General features: G+C 52.4%; 1 protein-coding gene across 16 annotated transcripts; it reads left to right on the top strand.

Moving 5' to 3' along the window:
* Window positions 1–550: 550 nt before the first annotated feature.
* Window positions 551–16,854, top strand: POMK (protein O-mannose kinase). Of its 16 annotated transcripts, none has more exons than XM_086380503.1 (7): window positions 551–1,957; window positions 2,902–3,003; window positions 3,428–3,517; window positions 4,362–4,513; window positions 5,985–6,105; window positions 6,759–7,195; window positions 15,383–16,854. In XM_086380503.1, exons 6-7 carry the CDS (start codon window positions 6,914–6,916, stop codon window positions 16,151–16,153), a joined length of 1,053 nt encoding a protein of 350 aa, XP_086236629.1. In that variant the 5' UTR covers window positions 551–1,957; window positions 2,902–3,003; window positions 3,428–3,517; window positions 4,362–4,513; window positions 5,985–6,105; window positions 6,759–6,913; the 3' UTR covers window positions 16,154–16,854. The 16 variants fall into 16 exon arrangements, with proteins under 16 accessions (XP_086236629.1, XP_086236621.1, XP_086236624.1 ...); XM_086380495.1 differs by having other exon boundaries at window positions 6,005–6,105; XM_086380498.1 differs by having other exon boundaries at window positions 551–650; window positions 6,005–6,105.
* The last annotated feature ends 172 nt before the right edge of the window (window positions 16,855–17,026 follow it).

Raw genomic sequence — 17,026 nt, forward strand, 5'->3', positions numbered from 1 at the left:
TAACACACGAACTGAGGACACTGGGAGATGCTGAGGTGTGCGCGCATGTGTGTTCTGTGCGTTCCTGTGCACGGCTCAGCTGGGTGCATTTTTCTTCATTCACCTAGGGTTTTTCCAGGATGAAGCCACACTTTAACAAATGTGCACGCCCAGCATGGGCATCCTCGGAGGCCTGTAAAGCCCAGAGCGTTGGGCTCCAGCCCTGGGTCTGGGATGCAGGCCAGAATTTGCACTTCTAAAACGTTCCCTGGCGCCGTGAAGCTTTGGTACCAGGCTGGAAGACCACCCTTTGGAAGCCGGGCTTTTCGCTGGGCGGGTCTAGAGCGTACCGGTCCTCATTGCTGCCGCCCCGCCCTCGCATCACCAGCCCGCAGCCGCATCACCACCCTCGCACTTGAGAGCAGCAGCCGGAACAGGGGCCGGCCCAGTGCGCGGGAGCTGGTTCCGGGTGCGCTCTGACTCCTGCTTTGCGTTCCGGCCTCCGGCGTTTCCGCGTGCGTAGCGGGAGACGGAGCCCGTGGGGCAACCTGGCGCTGGTCCTACCGGGAGCGCTTCCGGCCACGCAGGCGCAGGAGCCCGCGTGCCTGGCAGGAGGAGGGGACCGCAGGTAGGGGCGGCTGCGGACTCGGGGGCGGGGGAGGGGACCGCAGGTAGGGGCGGCGGGCCGTGGGAGGGGACCGCAGATAGGGTGGCAGAGGCGCCGCGCCAGCCCGCTCCCGGAGCCGCGCGTGCAACCGGCGAGCGGCTAGGGGCTGCGGGCGAGAACGGGGGCAGCTGGCCCGCGTACTGCCCGGCGCCCTCGCTTGACTGGAGCCGACGGACACTCCGCCGGGACGGACACCTCCGGCAGAGGTGGTCGGCGGCGCGCTGCCCCTGCCTCCGGGGGCGGCTCTGAGTCCGGTGCAGTCGTCTGCTGCCCCCACTTTTAAAAAGCAGGGTTGAGCCGTGTTCTTTGGTGGTCTCGTCTTCTCCACCCTTGATCTCTGCTTTAGAACCTTAAGGCTAAGCAGGCATCCAGCATATTTAAAATAATTATATTGATGTGCCTGTGCTTTGTTGGCAACGTGGGGTACAACCAAAGTTGTGTTGTGGAGCACGAAATCGTTTCTTCTCTGGTTGTAAAAGATATTCTATAGATGGCAGAAACCAATTTTGTTCCATTGCTTTTCTTTTTCTTCACGCTTCTCCCTCCCACTGCCGTCTCTTTCTTTTTTAAAAATTAAGCTGTGAGTGTATAGCAGTAGTTTCCACTTTTCCTGTTACCAGTTTTTTATTATTATTGTCAGAAATCCAGTGTGCCTTAAGCAGTGCCTGATCAGTAGCTTTCGCTATCAGTTTGCTTTTTTCTGGGCAAGAACATTCCCTCAGCCATACAACCTTATCCCTTAACCCTGGGCAGCCTACTCCAGAAATATGCCTTTAAAACAAACAAACAAATCAGGTGATGGGGTGAGTGAAAGACTTCTTTAATAAGCGGATGGACAGTCTCAGGGTCTCAGCATGGGTCCCCTAATCCTTGCAGTGACCTAGCTGTATTCAGTTCAGTCCATTGTCTGAGGCTGTAGGATTTAGAGGAAGAATGTTAATTTGAGGCCAGAAAGTTTGACTTCTTTGTGTACAGTTTTAGTCACCTTGGGTAATTCGCTCTGCCTCAGTTTTTCTTATCTGTAAAATGGGGATAATAGCAGTTATATCTAGCTCACAGAATCCGTGTCAGACTGACACAAAATGGTAGCTGAACTTCTGGATGCATGTCTTTCTGAGATGGGATTCAGAAGTGCTTGAGGGGACTTTGGGATCATTGAAAGGCTAGTGAGGCGCACGGCTGTCACGTGGACAAGAAATGCATTAAAAGGGTGATGAGAATCCAGCGCAGATTCGAAGATGTGAACGTGTCCTGAGGTTGGCAGCCTTGAGTGGCAGAGAAGAAAGCGATGTCCCTCCAAAAGAAAACAAAGTAAGCTTCAGACCTTGTAAGATCTGACTCTACCCCTGGAGGTGCAGGGTAGGATTAATAGGAGGTGAGGGGCTGCTCCACTCCGCGGAGCGGGTGGTGGATGAGAGCGACAGGGCGCCGGCACCGCGAAGAGAAGGAGCACAGGCACAGACATGGGAGGAGTGACGCAGAAGAGGGAGGCGGTGCCTGAGCCTGTGAGGATGGGGGCGTAAGGGATCCTGCCGCCTGCCAGCCTGGGTACACGCAGCAGGCAAGGGGTCCTCGACCTCATACTCAAGGAGAAAGGAACCAGCATCCCGCAAGGGGGCCTGCAGGGATAAGGAGAGCGGGGGGTGGGGGGAGGGTGGGGGCGGGGGGTGGGGTCAGGGCTGGGTCTGGAGAGGGGCACGGAGGCTGATCTTCTGAGGGGTAGGTATCAAGAGTCTGGACTTTAGCCTGAGGGCAGAGAAAGTGAAAGTATTAGTTGCTCACTCATGGCCTACCCTTTGCAGCCCCCTGGACTCTAGGCCGCCAGCCTCCTTTGTCTGTGGAATTCTCCAGGCAAGGATATTGGAGTGGGTTGCCATTCCCTTCTCCACGGGATCTTCCCGACCCAGGTCTCCTGCCTTGCAGGCAGGTTCTTTACTGTCTGAGCCACCAGGGAAACCCCCTGAGGGCAGAGAGGGGCTGTCAAATGTTTTTAAAGCCAAGAGTAACAAAATTTGTGCTTCACTGTTTATACCAGAGAGGAGGTCTTCCACACGGGCACAGGAAGTGTGTGCAAAACCTGCTTCACCAGCGGTGGTATAGTCAGTCCACAAGAGTGAACTAGAGTTTCATGTATGCGCTTGGGTAAAACCTCGGAAACGTAAGGCTGGGCTTTTAAAAGAAGCAAGTTTACAAGGATGTACTCTTGGCGCTCCGTGCATTCCGCATCCCTGATATGGGACTCTGTGCTATTTCAGAGGAGGGACTTGAGCCCCCACAGACGGTGTTCACGGGAGTCCTGGAACCAGGCCCCTGCGGTTACAAGGACAGCGCCGCTTGTGTAAAGCTTGGAAGCATTGGTGCGTTCTGTGTTGTTACTTAGGGGCACACATCTATGTGGTGAAAATAAAAAGCACGCGTGGAAACTGAACCTTGGGCAGGTGCCCGAGTCACCTTTGTGAGCACAGATGTCTGGACTCCACCTCCGGGTTTCTGATTCAGAAAGTCCAGGGCGAGGACTCAACAACTTGCGTTTCTAAGAAGTTCTAGATGCTCCTGCTGCTGCTGCTGCAGGTGCAGGGACCTCAGTTAAGAACCGCTGACCCACCCACTTGAGGATGGGGGTTACTTCTTGGGAGGGAGCAGAACAGGACTGCAAGGGCTACGTGGCTTCAGCCCTGTTGGCATTATTTCTTTACAAAGGGGGACGCAGTGTTACCTGGCAGAGCTGGACAGCTGCTCATGGTCTCCGTTTTCACTTTTTCTGTGCTTGCAATGTTTCAGGGAAGAAAAGAGATCCTGTTTGCTGCGGGGAATGGATTGGAAAAGAGAAAGCAGTGTTAGAGCCCGTAGGAGAGTGTTGCAGAAGCGCAGGTAGGAGATGCTTAGACCGGGGTGGGGTGGAGAAGCGAGGGAAGGGGAGAGCGAGCAGATTTGGGAGCTTTCGGGGGGGAGAAGCGACTCTTGATGGTGACGGTCGGTCGGGCTTGAGGGGGAGACATCAAGTTCCCTGGTTGCGACCCCCTCACAGTGGGGACCCCTGAGTGGCAGGCATGCTGGCGACTGGAGGGAGAATTCAGTTGTGGACGTCCCAGACCTTGAAGGGTCCCCGGCTGAGTGATGCTTTAGGAGAAAGAGCCAGGTTACAGCAGAGGCTAGAAACCATTGACGTGACCGTGGCTGCCTGAGTCGTGTGCGTGGATGAGACCACGTGGAAGGCGAATGGAAGAGGGGCCCGCGACATCACTCGAGGGATGCCATCCCCTGAGGCAGGCCGACTAGCTGCTCTTCCCGCCACCCATTCTTGGGTGGCCCATGAGCTAAGGATTCCTTTCATGTTTTTAAATACTGGGGGAAAGAAATCAAAGAAACAGTCTTTTGTGACGTGAGGCTCGAATCCCAGTGTCTGTGAGCAGAGTCTTGCTGGAGGAAAGCCACACTCGCCCACTGGTGCAGGAGGTCCTGGCTGCTTCTGGCGGCCGGATGGAGGGACCGTGACTGTCCCCCGGTCGCTCTGCACGGCCGCTGCACGCCCCGCACGTCCCAGTGCTGTGGTCCCTCGATTACCGCTCTGGCCCCTAAAGCTGAACTTTTACTGTCTGGCCCTTTACGGGAAAAAGTTCTTCTGGCCTCTGACCTCAGGTCTAAGTTGAGACACTCTTGGTCGCTTTAAATGCCGCAGAGGAGAGACAGCAGGGGTTTTGCCTGTTTCTTGTAGGTCAGCTTCTAAGAATCAGGCACTGAGGGAAGACGCTCCGGAGACTGTGAGGCCGGAGTGGTGAATGTTGTCGTCGCGTCCACCGGAGTCCTGGGAGACGCCTGGAAGGAGGGCGCTGTAGAGAAAGATGTGGGCCCGGGATCTCGAGGACGGTGAGCAGACAATGCCCGGGCCGTCACTGGGCGCTGCTGGCAGGACCCGGGCCGTGGGTGAGCACCCCACCTCGTCCCAGAGAGGAGGGGCTTGAGTGAGCCTGGAGCAGAGCCAGGGGTCCCTGAACTCCTCGCAGTGACAGCAGAGATGATGGAAGCCCTGCATTCTCTTCCGATCAGGGCAAAGTACACTGACCCGTGGCAGAGTCCTCCCTTCTCCCATCCACCTACTAACCCAGCCTGACACCGCTTAGCTTCGGAGGGGAGATGTGGTCTGGCATGTCCAGGGTGGTGTGGCTGAGACGAGCCCCTCCCCTCTGACAGTCCCTGCTCAGCAGAAGCGCTGTCACTGCTGACGCCTGCAGCCTGGTCACTGGGAGGTGACAGCTGGCACTTATGAGATTGCGAGCACTGAAGAGAGCGGATCTGAGGGGGGAGGGTTGAGTTTGGGAAGTGTTTTTTTATCTTTTCATGTTAAGATTTTATATATATATATACATAAAAATACAGCATCTTCATTCATTCTCTGTTGACAGACACCGTTCCTTTCATGTCTTGACTATCGTGAATAATGATGCTATGGACATAGGGGTGCATGTATCTTTTCAAATTAGTAGGGATTTTTTTTTGGATATGCACCCAGGAGTGAGATTGCTGGATCATATGATGGTTCTAAGTTTAGTGTTTTGAGGCACCTTCACATGGCTTTCCATAGCAGCTGCACCAATTTATGTTCCCACCAACAGTGTCAGAGTGTTCCTTTTCTTCGCATCCTCACCAACATTTGTTATCTCTTGTCTTTTTTGGTGATGGCCATTCTGACAGGTGTGAGGTGATAACCTCAAATTTATAGTATGTGAATTACATCTCAGCCTAGATTTTCAATTGAATTATAGGTGATTTAAACTATTTTGTTAGTTTCAAGCATACAACATAATGACTCCATATTTTTAAAGCTTATGTTCCACTTAAAAGTTACTACAAAATAATGGCTGTATTCCTGTGCTCAACTCTGGATCAGAGACACAGACCAACTCTGGGTCAGAAGTGGCTTCTCCAGGCAAAGCGACTTAGTTGCTCCAGACAAGAGTGAAGGCGTCAAGCTCCCTGCCAGGTCCTGGGGCTGCAGACTTTCTGCTTGTCTGTACTTGCAGAGAACAGTTTGCAGTGAGAAGGCAGGCATCGTTCAAAGAGGGTGGCCTGACGCTTGGCAGTGCCCGCAGTAGGGCATGTACAGGCTGCCTAAGATGTGTGGGAGGAGTGAGTTCCAGGAAGGAGTGATGGGGGTCAGGGGAGCGGCCAGGGACAGAGGGTGGCTGGCAGGGAGGCCTGGGCTGCCGGCTCCCCTGTACCGCCCTGGAGATCGGGAGCCTGGGAGACCCCTGGCCGGGAGGGCCTGGGGAAGGGGGCTGCTTAGACTGTGGCCGTTTGTCTGTGTGCAGAGTCATGAGTCTTATTCAAAATTCAGCAGACCTCCTCTTTGGTACTTAGAGGCAGAGCGCTTTCAAACCAGCGCACAGGGCCAGCCGGAGCCTTGACCGACCCAGGAGTCTGGCCAGAAACCTGAGCGGGAAGGAAGGCCCTCCCGGCAGGTAAGGCTTCGCGTCACTGTGTCCTCGGCCCCGAGACCCAGGGTCCGTCAGTCACTGTGTCACATGCCCCATGCTGTGGCTAAGCCCGCTTCCTCTGCTCTGGCTGCTCCCTATGGGTGGCAACCTGCGTCCATCCCAGGCTCCTGGAGGGCCCCCCGCCCGACATGCAGGTTCGTTCCCGCCCCTCGCCGCCCCTCTGCGGCCAGGCAGCAGCTCCTGCCTAGCGCCGGACCCACACCTGCTCCCGGGCCGTCGAGAGTCACCTGCGCCCCTGCCTCACCCCCGTCAGGCCGCCTGCGTTCTCATCAGCGCTCATCCTGATTTCCGGCCAGGCCTCCCACCCAGCCTCTCCCACCACCGCCTCTCCCACCACCGCCTCCCCCACCAACCTCCCAGGGCACCCTTTCACACCTTTGCTTCTTAAAAGCGTTAGGGGGCTTCTGAGCACCTCCCAAGGAGCATCCCAGCCCCTCAGCATCCCAGACAGCCCCCAGCCCAGCTTCTCTCTCCCCTGCTGTCTCCAGAGCCACGGTTTGCTTTCCTCTTAGCATTGCTAGCTGCACGGTGCTAGCCTGTCCTCAGTGCAGGCGGCTGTGGGGGAGACAGAAACACGGCCGGACAGGCCCAAGGCTGCCTTCTGCTCGACCCTGCAGGTATCGGGCACGCGACCCGTGGCTGCTTCTCTCAAACCCAGATGCTCACGGCAGCCCTGGCCCCTCCGTCCTTCCTGAGACCGGCTGGGCTGTGACCGCACCTCGTGTCTCCGTCTGAGGGGCCTCCGTCTGAGGGGCCTGCGGAGTGCAGCGCCATGGAGACGAGGCCCCTGGAGGGCAGGAAGGGGCCCGCGCCCAGGGAGCTGCCGCCGGCCGTGGGGCTGCTGCTGTCCATGGCGCTCATGAACGTCCTCCTCTACCTCTGCCTCGACCGGCTCGTCACCACACCCCGCGGCCCCGCGGTGCAGCCCGGCCGCTGCCCGCCCGGCCACTTCAGCATGGGGCAGGTGACCACCTGCTCCCCGTGGCTGTCCTGCGAGCAGCTGAGGACAGAAGTGAGGCCTCTGAAGCGCGTCGGGGAGGGAGCCGTGAAGACGGTGAGTCGCGCCCACCGTCAAGGGGGCAGGCAGCCCGGGGGAGGGCGCCGGCTCACCCCAGAAACCTCACTGCGGGACGTCATCCCTGTAAAGGGTGGGCCCACCCCCTTGCAGGGTGTTCCGCGGTCAACAGGGGTCGTTAGGAAGCCTGTGTCACAGCGTGAGAATGCTGTCCTAAGTAGAAAAGCAAAATGGAAAGCTGTGCCAGAGGCTGTCCTATCTGCACGATTACATCCGTAAAAGTATAAAAATGATAGAAATCGTGCAATGCTGAAGGAGGGTTTGGGGCAAGTTTTTCTGGTTCTTATTTTTCCAGCTGTACGGTGCTGTTTTTCAAAACCTTTTCATCTTACCTTGGAGTGTAGACAATTAACAGCGTTGTGATAGTTTCAGATGAACACCAAAGGGACTCAGCTGCACGTATCCATGTATCCATTCTCCCCCAGCTCCCCTCCCATCCGGGCTGCCACATACCACTGAGCAGAGTTCCCTGTGCTGTACAGGAGGTCCTTGTTGGTTATCCGTTTTATGTGTTTATTATCTATGTCTTTTTTTAAAAATTCATTTTGTTTGTTTATTTTTGGGGGCTGCGCTGGGTCTTCATTGCAGGGCGTGGGCTTTCTCTCGTTCCGGTGAGTGGGGGCAGCTCTGGTTGGGGTGACGGGCTTCTTGTAGTGGCTTCTCTTGGTGCAGAACAGAGGTCTAGGCACGCCGGCTCTAGAGCACAGGCTCAGCAGTTGTGGCGCAACGGGCTTAGTTGCCCCGAGGCATGTGGAATCTGCCCAGACCAGGGATTGAACCCATGTCCCCTGCACTGGCAGATGGATTCTCTACCACTGATCCACCAGGAGGCCCCGGAGGTTTGTTTTGATGCCGTTAAGTGTCATGCGAGCAAGCTGTTTATAAGTTTTGGAGACTAATCGCTTGTCGGTCACATCATTTGCAAATATTTTCCCCCAGTCTGTGGCTTGTCTTTGCCTTTTGTTTATTGTTTCCTTTGCTATTCAAAAGTTTTTTGAGTTTAAGTAGGTCCCATTTGTTTATTTCTGTTTTATTTCCATTATTCCAGGAGACAGATGGAAAAAGATATTGCTGTGATTTATATCAGCATACTATTACATTGATTAAGAAAATTTTTACTTTAAAAAGAGAACCCAAAGGGGCCAATTCAGTTCTCATTAGAAGCCTCCAGAGCCTGGTCTCATGGGCTGTTTCAGCAGCGGTTGTGCCCATGTTAACTGAGGCAGGATGACTCTAGAAGTCAGTTAAGGATGTGGCTTGTTCATTAAAATGAAGGGTGACGAAAAGGCCATTGCCCTGAGATTTTGTTTCTTTGGCTGAAACTTGCCCTTGGGGCAAGGAAGAGAGCCGTGGGCTTGTCATCCCGGGGGGTCAAGGTGGTAGTGGGTATCTGGGGACAAGGCTCCAGCAGGAAACCCGGGGACGAGCTGAGGCCTTGCCTGGCTGTCTGGGGACCAGAGGCAGGATGCAAGGAAGGAATAAGAGGTGAGGGCCCCGGGGGGCTCCCAGCCTTGGGCACGCTGCTCCTGCATGCAGTGGGGGGGGTGGTGCCGGCCTGGGTGGGGAGCATGGGGACAGGCAGCTGCAGCCCGACCAGATCCGGTGAGGAATCAGTGGGTTCTGGCTGTCCCTGCCAGGAGGAGGCCGCGGGCCATCCCGTTATACTGGCCGTGGGGTGTAAGGGACAGGGTGACGGAGGTGCCTGGCCCGGGCAGCTGAGGGACAGGGTCAGTGGTGCCGGGAAGGTCCTGTGTGCGCTTGAGGTGGCCCGGCCGCTGGGTGTAAAACCTGGCACTCGGGGTAGGGGGAGGTATAGATTTGGGTCAGTGTTGACAGCAGTGGGCCGTGAAGAAGTCGCCAGGGAGGGAGGTAGTAGAGAAGCACCTGAAGCCGGGTAACTTCTGTCTCCTTCGAAGAAGGACCCTGTGGCTCCCCACTTGTTTCTGTGTTATTGTGCTCACTCAGAACATTTTCGGCATTGGTTTTTACCCTGAAGGATGTCTTTGAGTAGCTTTGGTGATGCCAGGTTGTTGTTTAGGACAGACGTGATTTCAGGGGATCTCAGCAGACTCCCACTAGGTTCAGCAGTGTGCAGTGTGGTTTGTTTGTTAAGGTGAAGGGCACTCAAGGGCTGTTACTGAGGCTTTGTTTCTTTGCCTGAAATTTGCCCTCATGGCACAAGTATCCTGAGTGCATCTGTCCTGCCCACGTTGGGACCCCAGGGCCTGTGTAGGGTGGGGCCCAGGGCGGCCTCCTGACCTTCCATCCACCGGCTGCCCCCACGCCTCCCTCGTGGGCATCCTCCTCTCTGGCAGCCTCCGTGTGCCCGCCTCACAGACCTCCAGTAGTTTTCACAGCTGCTGCTTTTGTCCTTTAAAACCAAGGTACTTTCAGTTCAGTTCAGTCATTCAGTTGTGTCTGACTCTTTGGGACCCCACAGACTGCAGCATGCCAGGCCTCCCTGTCCATCACCATCATGAGTTTGCTCAAACTCATGTCCATCGAGTTGGTGATACCATCCAACCATCTCATCCTCTGTTGTCCCCTTCTCCTGCCTTCAGTCTTTCCCAGCATCAGGGTCTTTTCTAATGAGTCAGTTCTTTGCATCAGGTGGCCAAAGTATTGGAGTTTCAGCTTCAGCATCAGTCCTTCTAATGAATATTCAGGACTGATTTCCTTAAGGATGGACTGGTTGGATCTCCTTGCTGTCCACGGGACTCTCAAGAGTCTTCTCCAACACCACAGTTCAAAATCATCAATTCTTCGGCGCTCAGCTTTCTTGATGGTCCACATCCATACATGACTGTGGGAAAAACCATAGCTTTGATTAAACAGACCTTTGTTGGCAAAGTAATGTCTCTGCTTTTTAATATGCTGTCTGGTTTTGTCGTAGCTTTTCTTCCAAGGAGCAAGCGTCTTTTAATTTCATGGCTGCAGTCGCCATCTGCAGTGATTTTGAAGCCCAAGAAAATAAAGTCTGTCACTGTTTCCATTGTTTCCCCATCTATTTGCCATGAAGTCATGGGACCAGATGCCATGGTCTTAGTTTTCTGAATGTTGAGTTTTAAGCCAACTTTTTCACTCTCCTCTTTCACCTTCATCAAGAGGCTCTTTAGTTCCTCTTCGCTTTCTGCCATAAGGGTGGTGTCATCCGCATATCTGAGGTTATTGATATTTCTCCTGTCAATCCTGATTCCAGCTTGTGCTTCATCCAGCCTCACATTTTGCATGTTATACTCTGCATATAAGTTAAATAGGCAGGGTGACTATATACAGCATTGATGTGCTGCTTTCCCAATTTGGAAGCAGTCCATTGTTCCATGTCCAGTTCTAACCGTTGCTTCTTGACCTGCATACAGATTTCTCAGGAGGCAGGTAAGGTGGTATGGTATTCCCATCTCTTGAAGAATTTTCCAGTTTGTTGTGATCCACGCAGTCAAAGGCTTTGCCGTAATCAGTAAAGCAGAAGTAGATGTTTATCTGGAACTTTCTTGCTTTATCTATGATCCGTTTCCCCCATAGTCAGTCTCTCCCATCAGGAAGCTTCCATAAGCCTCTTATCCTTCTCCATCAGAGGGCAGACAGACTGAAAACTGCAATCACAGAAAACTAATCAAACTGATCACATGGACCACAGCCTTCTCTAACTCAGTGAAACTACGAGCCATGCCTTGTAGGGCCACCCAAGACGGACGGGTCATGGTAGAGACTTCTGACAAAACGTGGTCCACTGGAGAAAGTAGTGGCAGACCACTTGATATTCTTGCCTTGAGAACCCCATGAATGGTGTGAAAAGGTCCTTTACAGAGGCAGAGCGCTTGGGTTGGCGCCCATCAGAAGAACCGATTCGGTTATTTCTCTTCCTCTGGCGCCCTCCAGCTTTGTGTAACCCCAGAAAGGGATGGATGTGATGTTTTTCATGTGGAAGGCTGGCTGGAGCACAGATGTGTGAAAACGCAGTGTCCACCCTCCGGCCGCCTCCTCATCTGGGACCTCTCTCCTCCTCTGTGCCGATGCCTGGGTGGCGTCATCCGGCCCCATCCCTACCTTTATCCGCTGGTGAACTCGGGCCTTTTCTATCCCCTGCCTCCCCCACACCTTGGCTGTTGAAAGACTTCTCACTCTAGGTGTGTCACAGACCATCCCCTCAGCCTCCTCCCTTCTCCCCACCACCCAGCTACTCACACCACGGCCAGGAGGCCCCCTTTTTCTTTTAAGTTCAATTTTAATTTTATATTGGGGTGTTACTGATTTACATTACGGTGTTAGTGTCAGTCGTACAGCACAGTGAAATCAGTTACTCATCTGTCCTTCAGGTTCTTTGCCCATATAGGTTATTACAGAATAGTGAGCTCTACGGTAGAGTCTTGTTGGTTATCCCTTTTATATTTAGTGGCACATGTGTGTTAATCCCAGAGTTTCTCTCTTCCCCACCCCGGGAGGCACCCCTCTCATGCCCCTGTGTCCATGTCCACGCGCAGCCCCTCAGCAGGGTGCAGTGTCTCTGCATGTGGGAGAGAGCTAGGAGTTGGCCTTTCCGAGGCTTCTGCCTTGTCCCCTCCCCAGCCAGGGCTCCGTGCCTGGTGCCTGCCTGTCTCCATATCCTCCAGATGGGGCTCTCTGCCTCTGCTGTGGCCCACTTCAGCTGCTCTCGCCGCCGTTGGAGTGGCGTGTGTGTGGCCACGGGCAGCGGTGTCCCTCCTCTGCTCTGGCTCCACTCCCCACCCCCTGACCCCTCGCTGCTCTATCACGGCAGGCTGTGGACGCATCTCCAGAGGCCATTGCCTTGCCATCCTTCCTGCCTGGGATGTGGTCCACAGAAGCCCCTTGGCTCCTTCCTCCACCTCTGTCAGCTTCCTGTTTGAGTATCACCCCAGCGAGAGCTTCCCCAAACTAATAAAGTTATAAATTCTCCCCCTTCCCTGCTTAATTATTCTCCAAAGCATATTTTACCTTCCAGTGGACTTTACACACTTCCTGTTTATTTTCTCTTATCGTGTGCCTCCTGCACTAGAATGTAAATTTCACATGGCCAGGGATTTCCTTCAGTTTTTTTAATTGACATAAGTACCTTGTTAAATGAAGACAGATTAGACTTTGTACTGCAAAGGACCATTATTTTCTAAAATTTGTCTTTACATTTAAATAAGGATCACATGAATAATATATAAAGAGCTCCTAGAAATTAATAAGCACGAAGCAAACAACCCTAGAGGAGATAGTATGAAGGACAGTGATCAGACTTTCCACAGAAGACGCACAGAAATGCCCAGGGATGAGTTAGTCAGGAGAATACAGTTGAAAACAGGGAAATGATTTTCATCCAGTAGATTGGTAACACTTAGTAAGGTTGAAGGAAATGGCAACCCACTCCAGTATTCTTGCCTAGAGAATCCTGTGAACAGAGAAGCCTGGAGGGCTGCTGTCCATAGGGTTGCACAGCATCGGACACAACTGAAGCGACTTAGCATGCATGCGTGCATTGGAGAAGGAAATGGCAATCCACTCCACTGTTCTTGCCTAGAGAATCCCAGGGACAGAGGACCTTGGTGGGCTGCCGTCTATGGGGTCGCACAGAGTCAGACACGACTGACGCGACTTAGCAGCAGCAGCAGCAGTGTGGTTGAGGCTAGAACGTAAGATTCATACATGATTGGTGAAAGTGCATGTTGGCCCAGACTCTGAAGGGTGCGATGGTACATAGTGTTCATTCAGTGATCCGTCTACTTCCCTAACTTATGAAAACATCTGCACATGTGCACAGAGATGTGAATATAAGGCTATTCACTGTAGCACTGTTGTTAACAGGAAATAAGTGGGAAATAATTTAGATATATATCAATTCTTTAAAAATAGATTACATAAGGTCATAGTAAATGCCTATGTAAAATTACAGAACTGTGTAGAAAAAGGAACCCAAGCCACCCTGACAGCATCTGTCCCAAATTTAATGAATTTTTATTATACTTCAGTTTAAAAAAAAAAGGTCTTCTGCAAAATCTTACCTAACATACACCAGTATAGGTTGTACACCCATACTATGAAATGTTATGAAGCTTTAAAAAGAATGACCTGAATCTCTCTCTCTCTATATTATAGTACCATTTTATATAACAAACTCAAATGCTATTTTATAAATGGATATTAATACGTGTAAAAGCATAGAAAAATGTCTGGAACATTACTAGTCAAACAGTTAACTAGTTTCCTTTGGGCTGGGGATTAAATTCAGAGGAAGGAGTTCTACTCCCTCCGTATTTGAACTTTTATCAAGAGTATTCATGATTATTTTTATAATATTTTTAAAAAGGTAGATTGCTGAGAAATGATTCTTAACCCCTGACTTGCAAGTATGTAATATTGGAGGTTTCAGATATTTGTGAGAGATCTCAAAGACTAATAATATTTGATAATAAACATCAGTAGTATTTCATCTTTTCATTTATCTGAGGCACAAAAGTGAATGAGATGTAAGCGAGGTTTGGGGGGAAGTCATGAGGCCTGTGGCTGAAGCTCTCCCGCATTTCTTGTGGAATAAATGTATAAAAAAACCATAGCGGCTTCTCTTTAGTGATCCCCATTTTATATGGAAAAAAAAAGCTAGTTGCCAGTGAGGGGAAGGGGAGCCCAAGGGAGTGATGGATCTCAACAGAAACAGGATTTTTATACTGGAGTCAGAGATCAAATTCAGTGCTTGTGCAGCTCTGTGAAGAGAAGAAAATGTGTTCTATATTAAAATTTAAGAAATGTATTCACGAAACATACAGTGATTCCAGCAGCGAGGGCAACTTGACTTCTTAGTAGAAATTATCTATAGTGAAATTTCTCAGATTTGGGTTTTGGAGAATGTCTTAAAAGACAACTGTTTGAATAAATGATCAACGGCGACAGTTTCGTAGGTTTTTCTGTTAATGAACCTTCCTTCTCAGGCCCACAGTAAATTTTTGTAGTCCTCCAGCCTACCTCCTCCATTTAATGTATTTTTTAGTTCCTTAAAAAAATGTTTTAAAATATTAGAGTATTATATATTCTTTCTTGTTATACCAAAAGATATAAAGTTGGGGGGGTGGCGGGAAGCATGTAAAGAGAACAGAAAACGTCCTTAGATTTCTGTGTAATTTTGTTTTATGCAGTTAGAACAATAATATAAAAACACTGTGTCCTTTTCATGTGTCACATTGCTTGTATCTGTGAAAACCCCATCCGATAGCATCTGCAGTGGGCTGCACCCATAACCTTCCCTGAGTGGCCCTGCGTAACTGGAGCACTTCCCAGTTGTTGATGGGTGGACAGGTTCCAGTTAGGCTTTGATAAATAATGCTGGATTTTTATTTCTGGAGCTTTTTATATATTTTGGGTTATTGCCTTTAATTTAAGTGCCAAAGTCTCTAGAAAACTACACCCCCGCTTGCTACCATAACCTTTATTTTAACTATGAAGACATGGAAGCCAAAGGGACATGGGCCACAGGGTCCAGCTCAGCCCGGGCAGCCGGGTCCTGACCTGGAGGCTGTTTTCTCCTCTCCAACCCCTGCCTTCCCTTTGGGGACTCGAGCAGCGGGTCAGTGGTTCTTACTTCTTTCCCTGTGATAGAAGTGTGAGTGCACAGCTGTGCGGGGCAGCTGCTCGCCGGCTGGCGGTGTCAGGACGGCTGGCCTAGGGTGGAGTGCGTCATTTCAGCTTCTGCTGTTCCAGCCAAAGTCATGGAAAACCATGACCGTGTTAAAGGCGTGTTCCCTACGTACAGCCATTCCTATCTGTGCTTTACTCTGCACCTTTTAAAGCGAGTGGCAGTGCTGGTGTGTGCGGTGGGCTGGCTGGACTCTCTCCCTACTCGGGGTTCTCCAGCTTTCCACTCGCCCCTTCCCCAGCCTTTCCCCTCCCCGTCTTTGCACGTGCAGCCCCCTCTCCGGGGAATGAACCCCCTTCTCCACATCTGCTTTGCAAGCCCGTCATCCCACAGACCCGCTCCCAGGCCAGCTGCCCCACCGCCTGCGGGCCGAGCCTTCACCCAGCATCTGGTCCGGCTCCCAAGTGAGTCTGTGGAACAGCCCACGCTTGACTCTGTGCATCCTCTGCACCGCAGCCAGCACCTCAAAGCAGCTGCTTCCCAGCTCACCAGCTGCTGAGGGTTCCGGGTTGACGTTTTCTGTGGCTTTGTTCCAGGTGTTTCTGTCCGAGTGGAAGGAGCGCAAGGTGGCCTTGTCACGGCTTACTAGGCCGGAGGTGAGAGACGACTTCCTGCACGGGCTGCGGATGCTACAGGCACTGCAGAGCGAGCACGTGGTCACGCTGCTGGGCTACTGCGAGGACGACGACACCATTCTCACCGAGTACCACCCCTTGGGCTCCCTGGGCAACCTGGAGGCGACACTGAACCTCACCAAGTACCGCCGCCTGAACACGTGGCAGCACAGGCTGCAGCTGGCCCTGGGCTACGTGGCCATCCTCGACTTCCTGCACCGCAGCCCCCTGGGCACGCTGGTCATGTGCGACTCCAGTGACCTGCCCAAGACCCTGTCCCAGTACCTGCTGACCGCCAACTTCAGCATCGTGCTCAACGACCTGGACGCCCTGCCCCTGGTGAACCACAGCTCCGGGGCCCTGGTGAAGTGTGGCCACCGGGAGCTCCATGGGGACTTCGTGGCCCCAGAGCAGCTGTGGCCCTTTGGAGAGGACGTGCCCTTCCAGGACGACCTCATGCCCACGTATGACGAGAAGAGCGACATCTGGAAGATTCCTGATGTCTCCAGTTTCCTTCTGGGGCATGTGGAAGGGAGCGACATGGTCCGATTCCACCTGTTTGACATTCACAAGGCGTGTAAGAGCCAGGTGCCTGCAGAGAGACCCACCGCTCAGGCCGTCCTGGACACTTACCAGAAGGTTCTAAATCTACTCAGAGACACCGCGACGTCTCAGTCAAGAGAGATGCTGTGAAAGCCAGTGTGGCCGCTGACAGATGAGAGTCAGGGAACAGCTGGAAGAGTTGCACCGGTTTTGCCCTGATGGAAGGTGTTGGTGGTTCTGCCCCAGGTTCTTCTTCTCCTGACTGCCTGGCAGGAGTTGCTAAGCAGGAGCACATGGGCTTGCCGTGAGCCTGGCTGCAAGCGAAGGTGGAGAGAAGCAGCGAGTCTGCCCAGTATCTGAAGGAAGTAACAAAAATGGAGCTACAAAGAGGAGTCCCTAACAGCTGAATCTGTGGGCTTGTAAGAAATGTGCGTGGAGAGGTTTTTAAGTGGCAGTGTGGGGAAGAGACAAGCAGTAGTTCTCGCTTTGTTGGGTGAGCATCTGCAGTGTGCCTCACGGCACCAAGGAGACGTCGCTGTGTTTCGGGTGACTGCTCAGGGCCACACCTGTGTCATCCACGCCCCAGTGAGCTAGCGTGCATGCTCTCTGAAGCCTTGAGTGGATAAGGAACATTGAAAATATCACATATATCGGAAATCCCATCTGTGTTACTACTGCCTCGGATGGTGCTTGTGAAATTCCCCTTTACCTTCCAGCTGGTTATTTATTCTGTGCTCAACATTAATTATCGTGAACATTTTACACCAACAGTGTCTGTCACTCACTCATTACTGGAAGGCGTTGAAGACCTTCCACTTGAGTTGCATGATTGAATCCTTCAGAAAGCTTTCCTTGGCCTTGTCATCCTTGTTTGCAGGGGAGGAAGGATTTGGTGCATATTCATCATTACCAATAAGGGGATTAAAGCTGGCATTGAGGGCAGAAAGGCTGTGCACAGGCCTCGTGGTCACTGGAATTACAGAGAGCTGGCCCCACGCCGCAGACTCGGACTCAGTGTCTGGG

This window comes from Bos grunniens, chromosome 27 (genome assembly GCF_055505025.1).
Source record: "Bos grunniens cultivar Pamir isolate PY7600 chromosome 27, Bosgru_T2T1.0, whole genome shotgun sequence".
Lineage (NCBI taxonomy): Eukaryota > Metazoa > Chordata > Mammalia > Artiodactyla > Bovidae > Bos > Bos grunniens.

Coding starts and splice junctions, on each gene's coding strand:
- POMK (XM_086380503.1), top strand. CDS start 6,914: ATGGAGACGAGGCCCCTGGAGGGCAGGAAGGGGCCCGCGCCCAGGGAG. Junction 7,196..15,382: donor GGGAGGGAGCCGTGAAGACG/GTGAGTCGCGCC, acceptor GCTTTGTTCCAG/GTGTTTCTGTCCGAGTGGAA.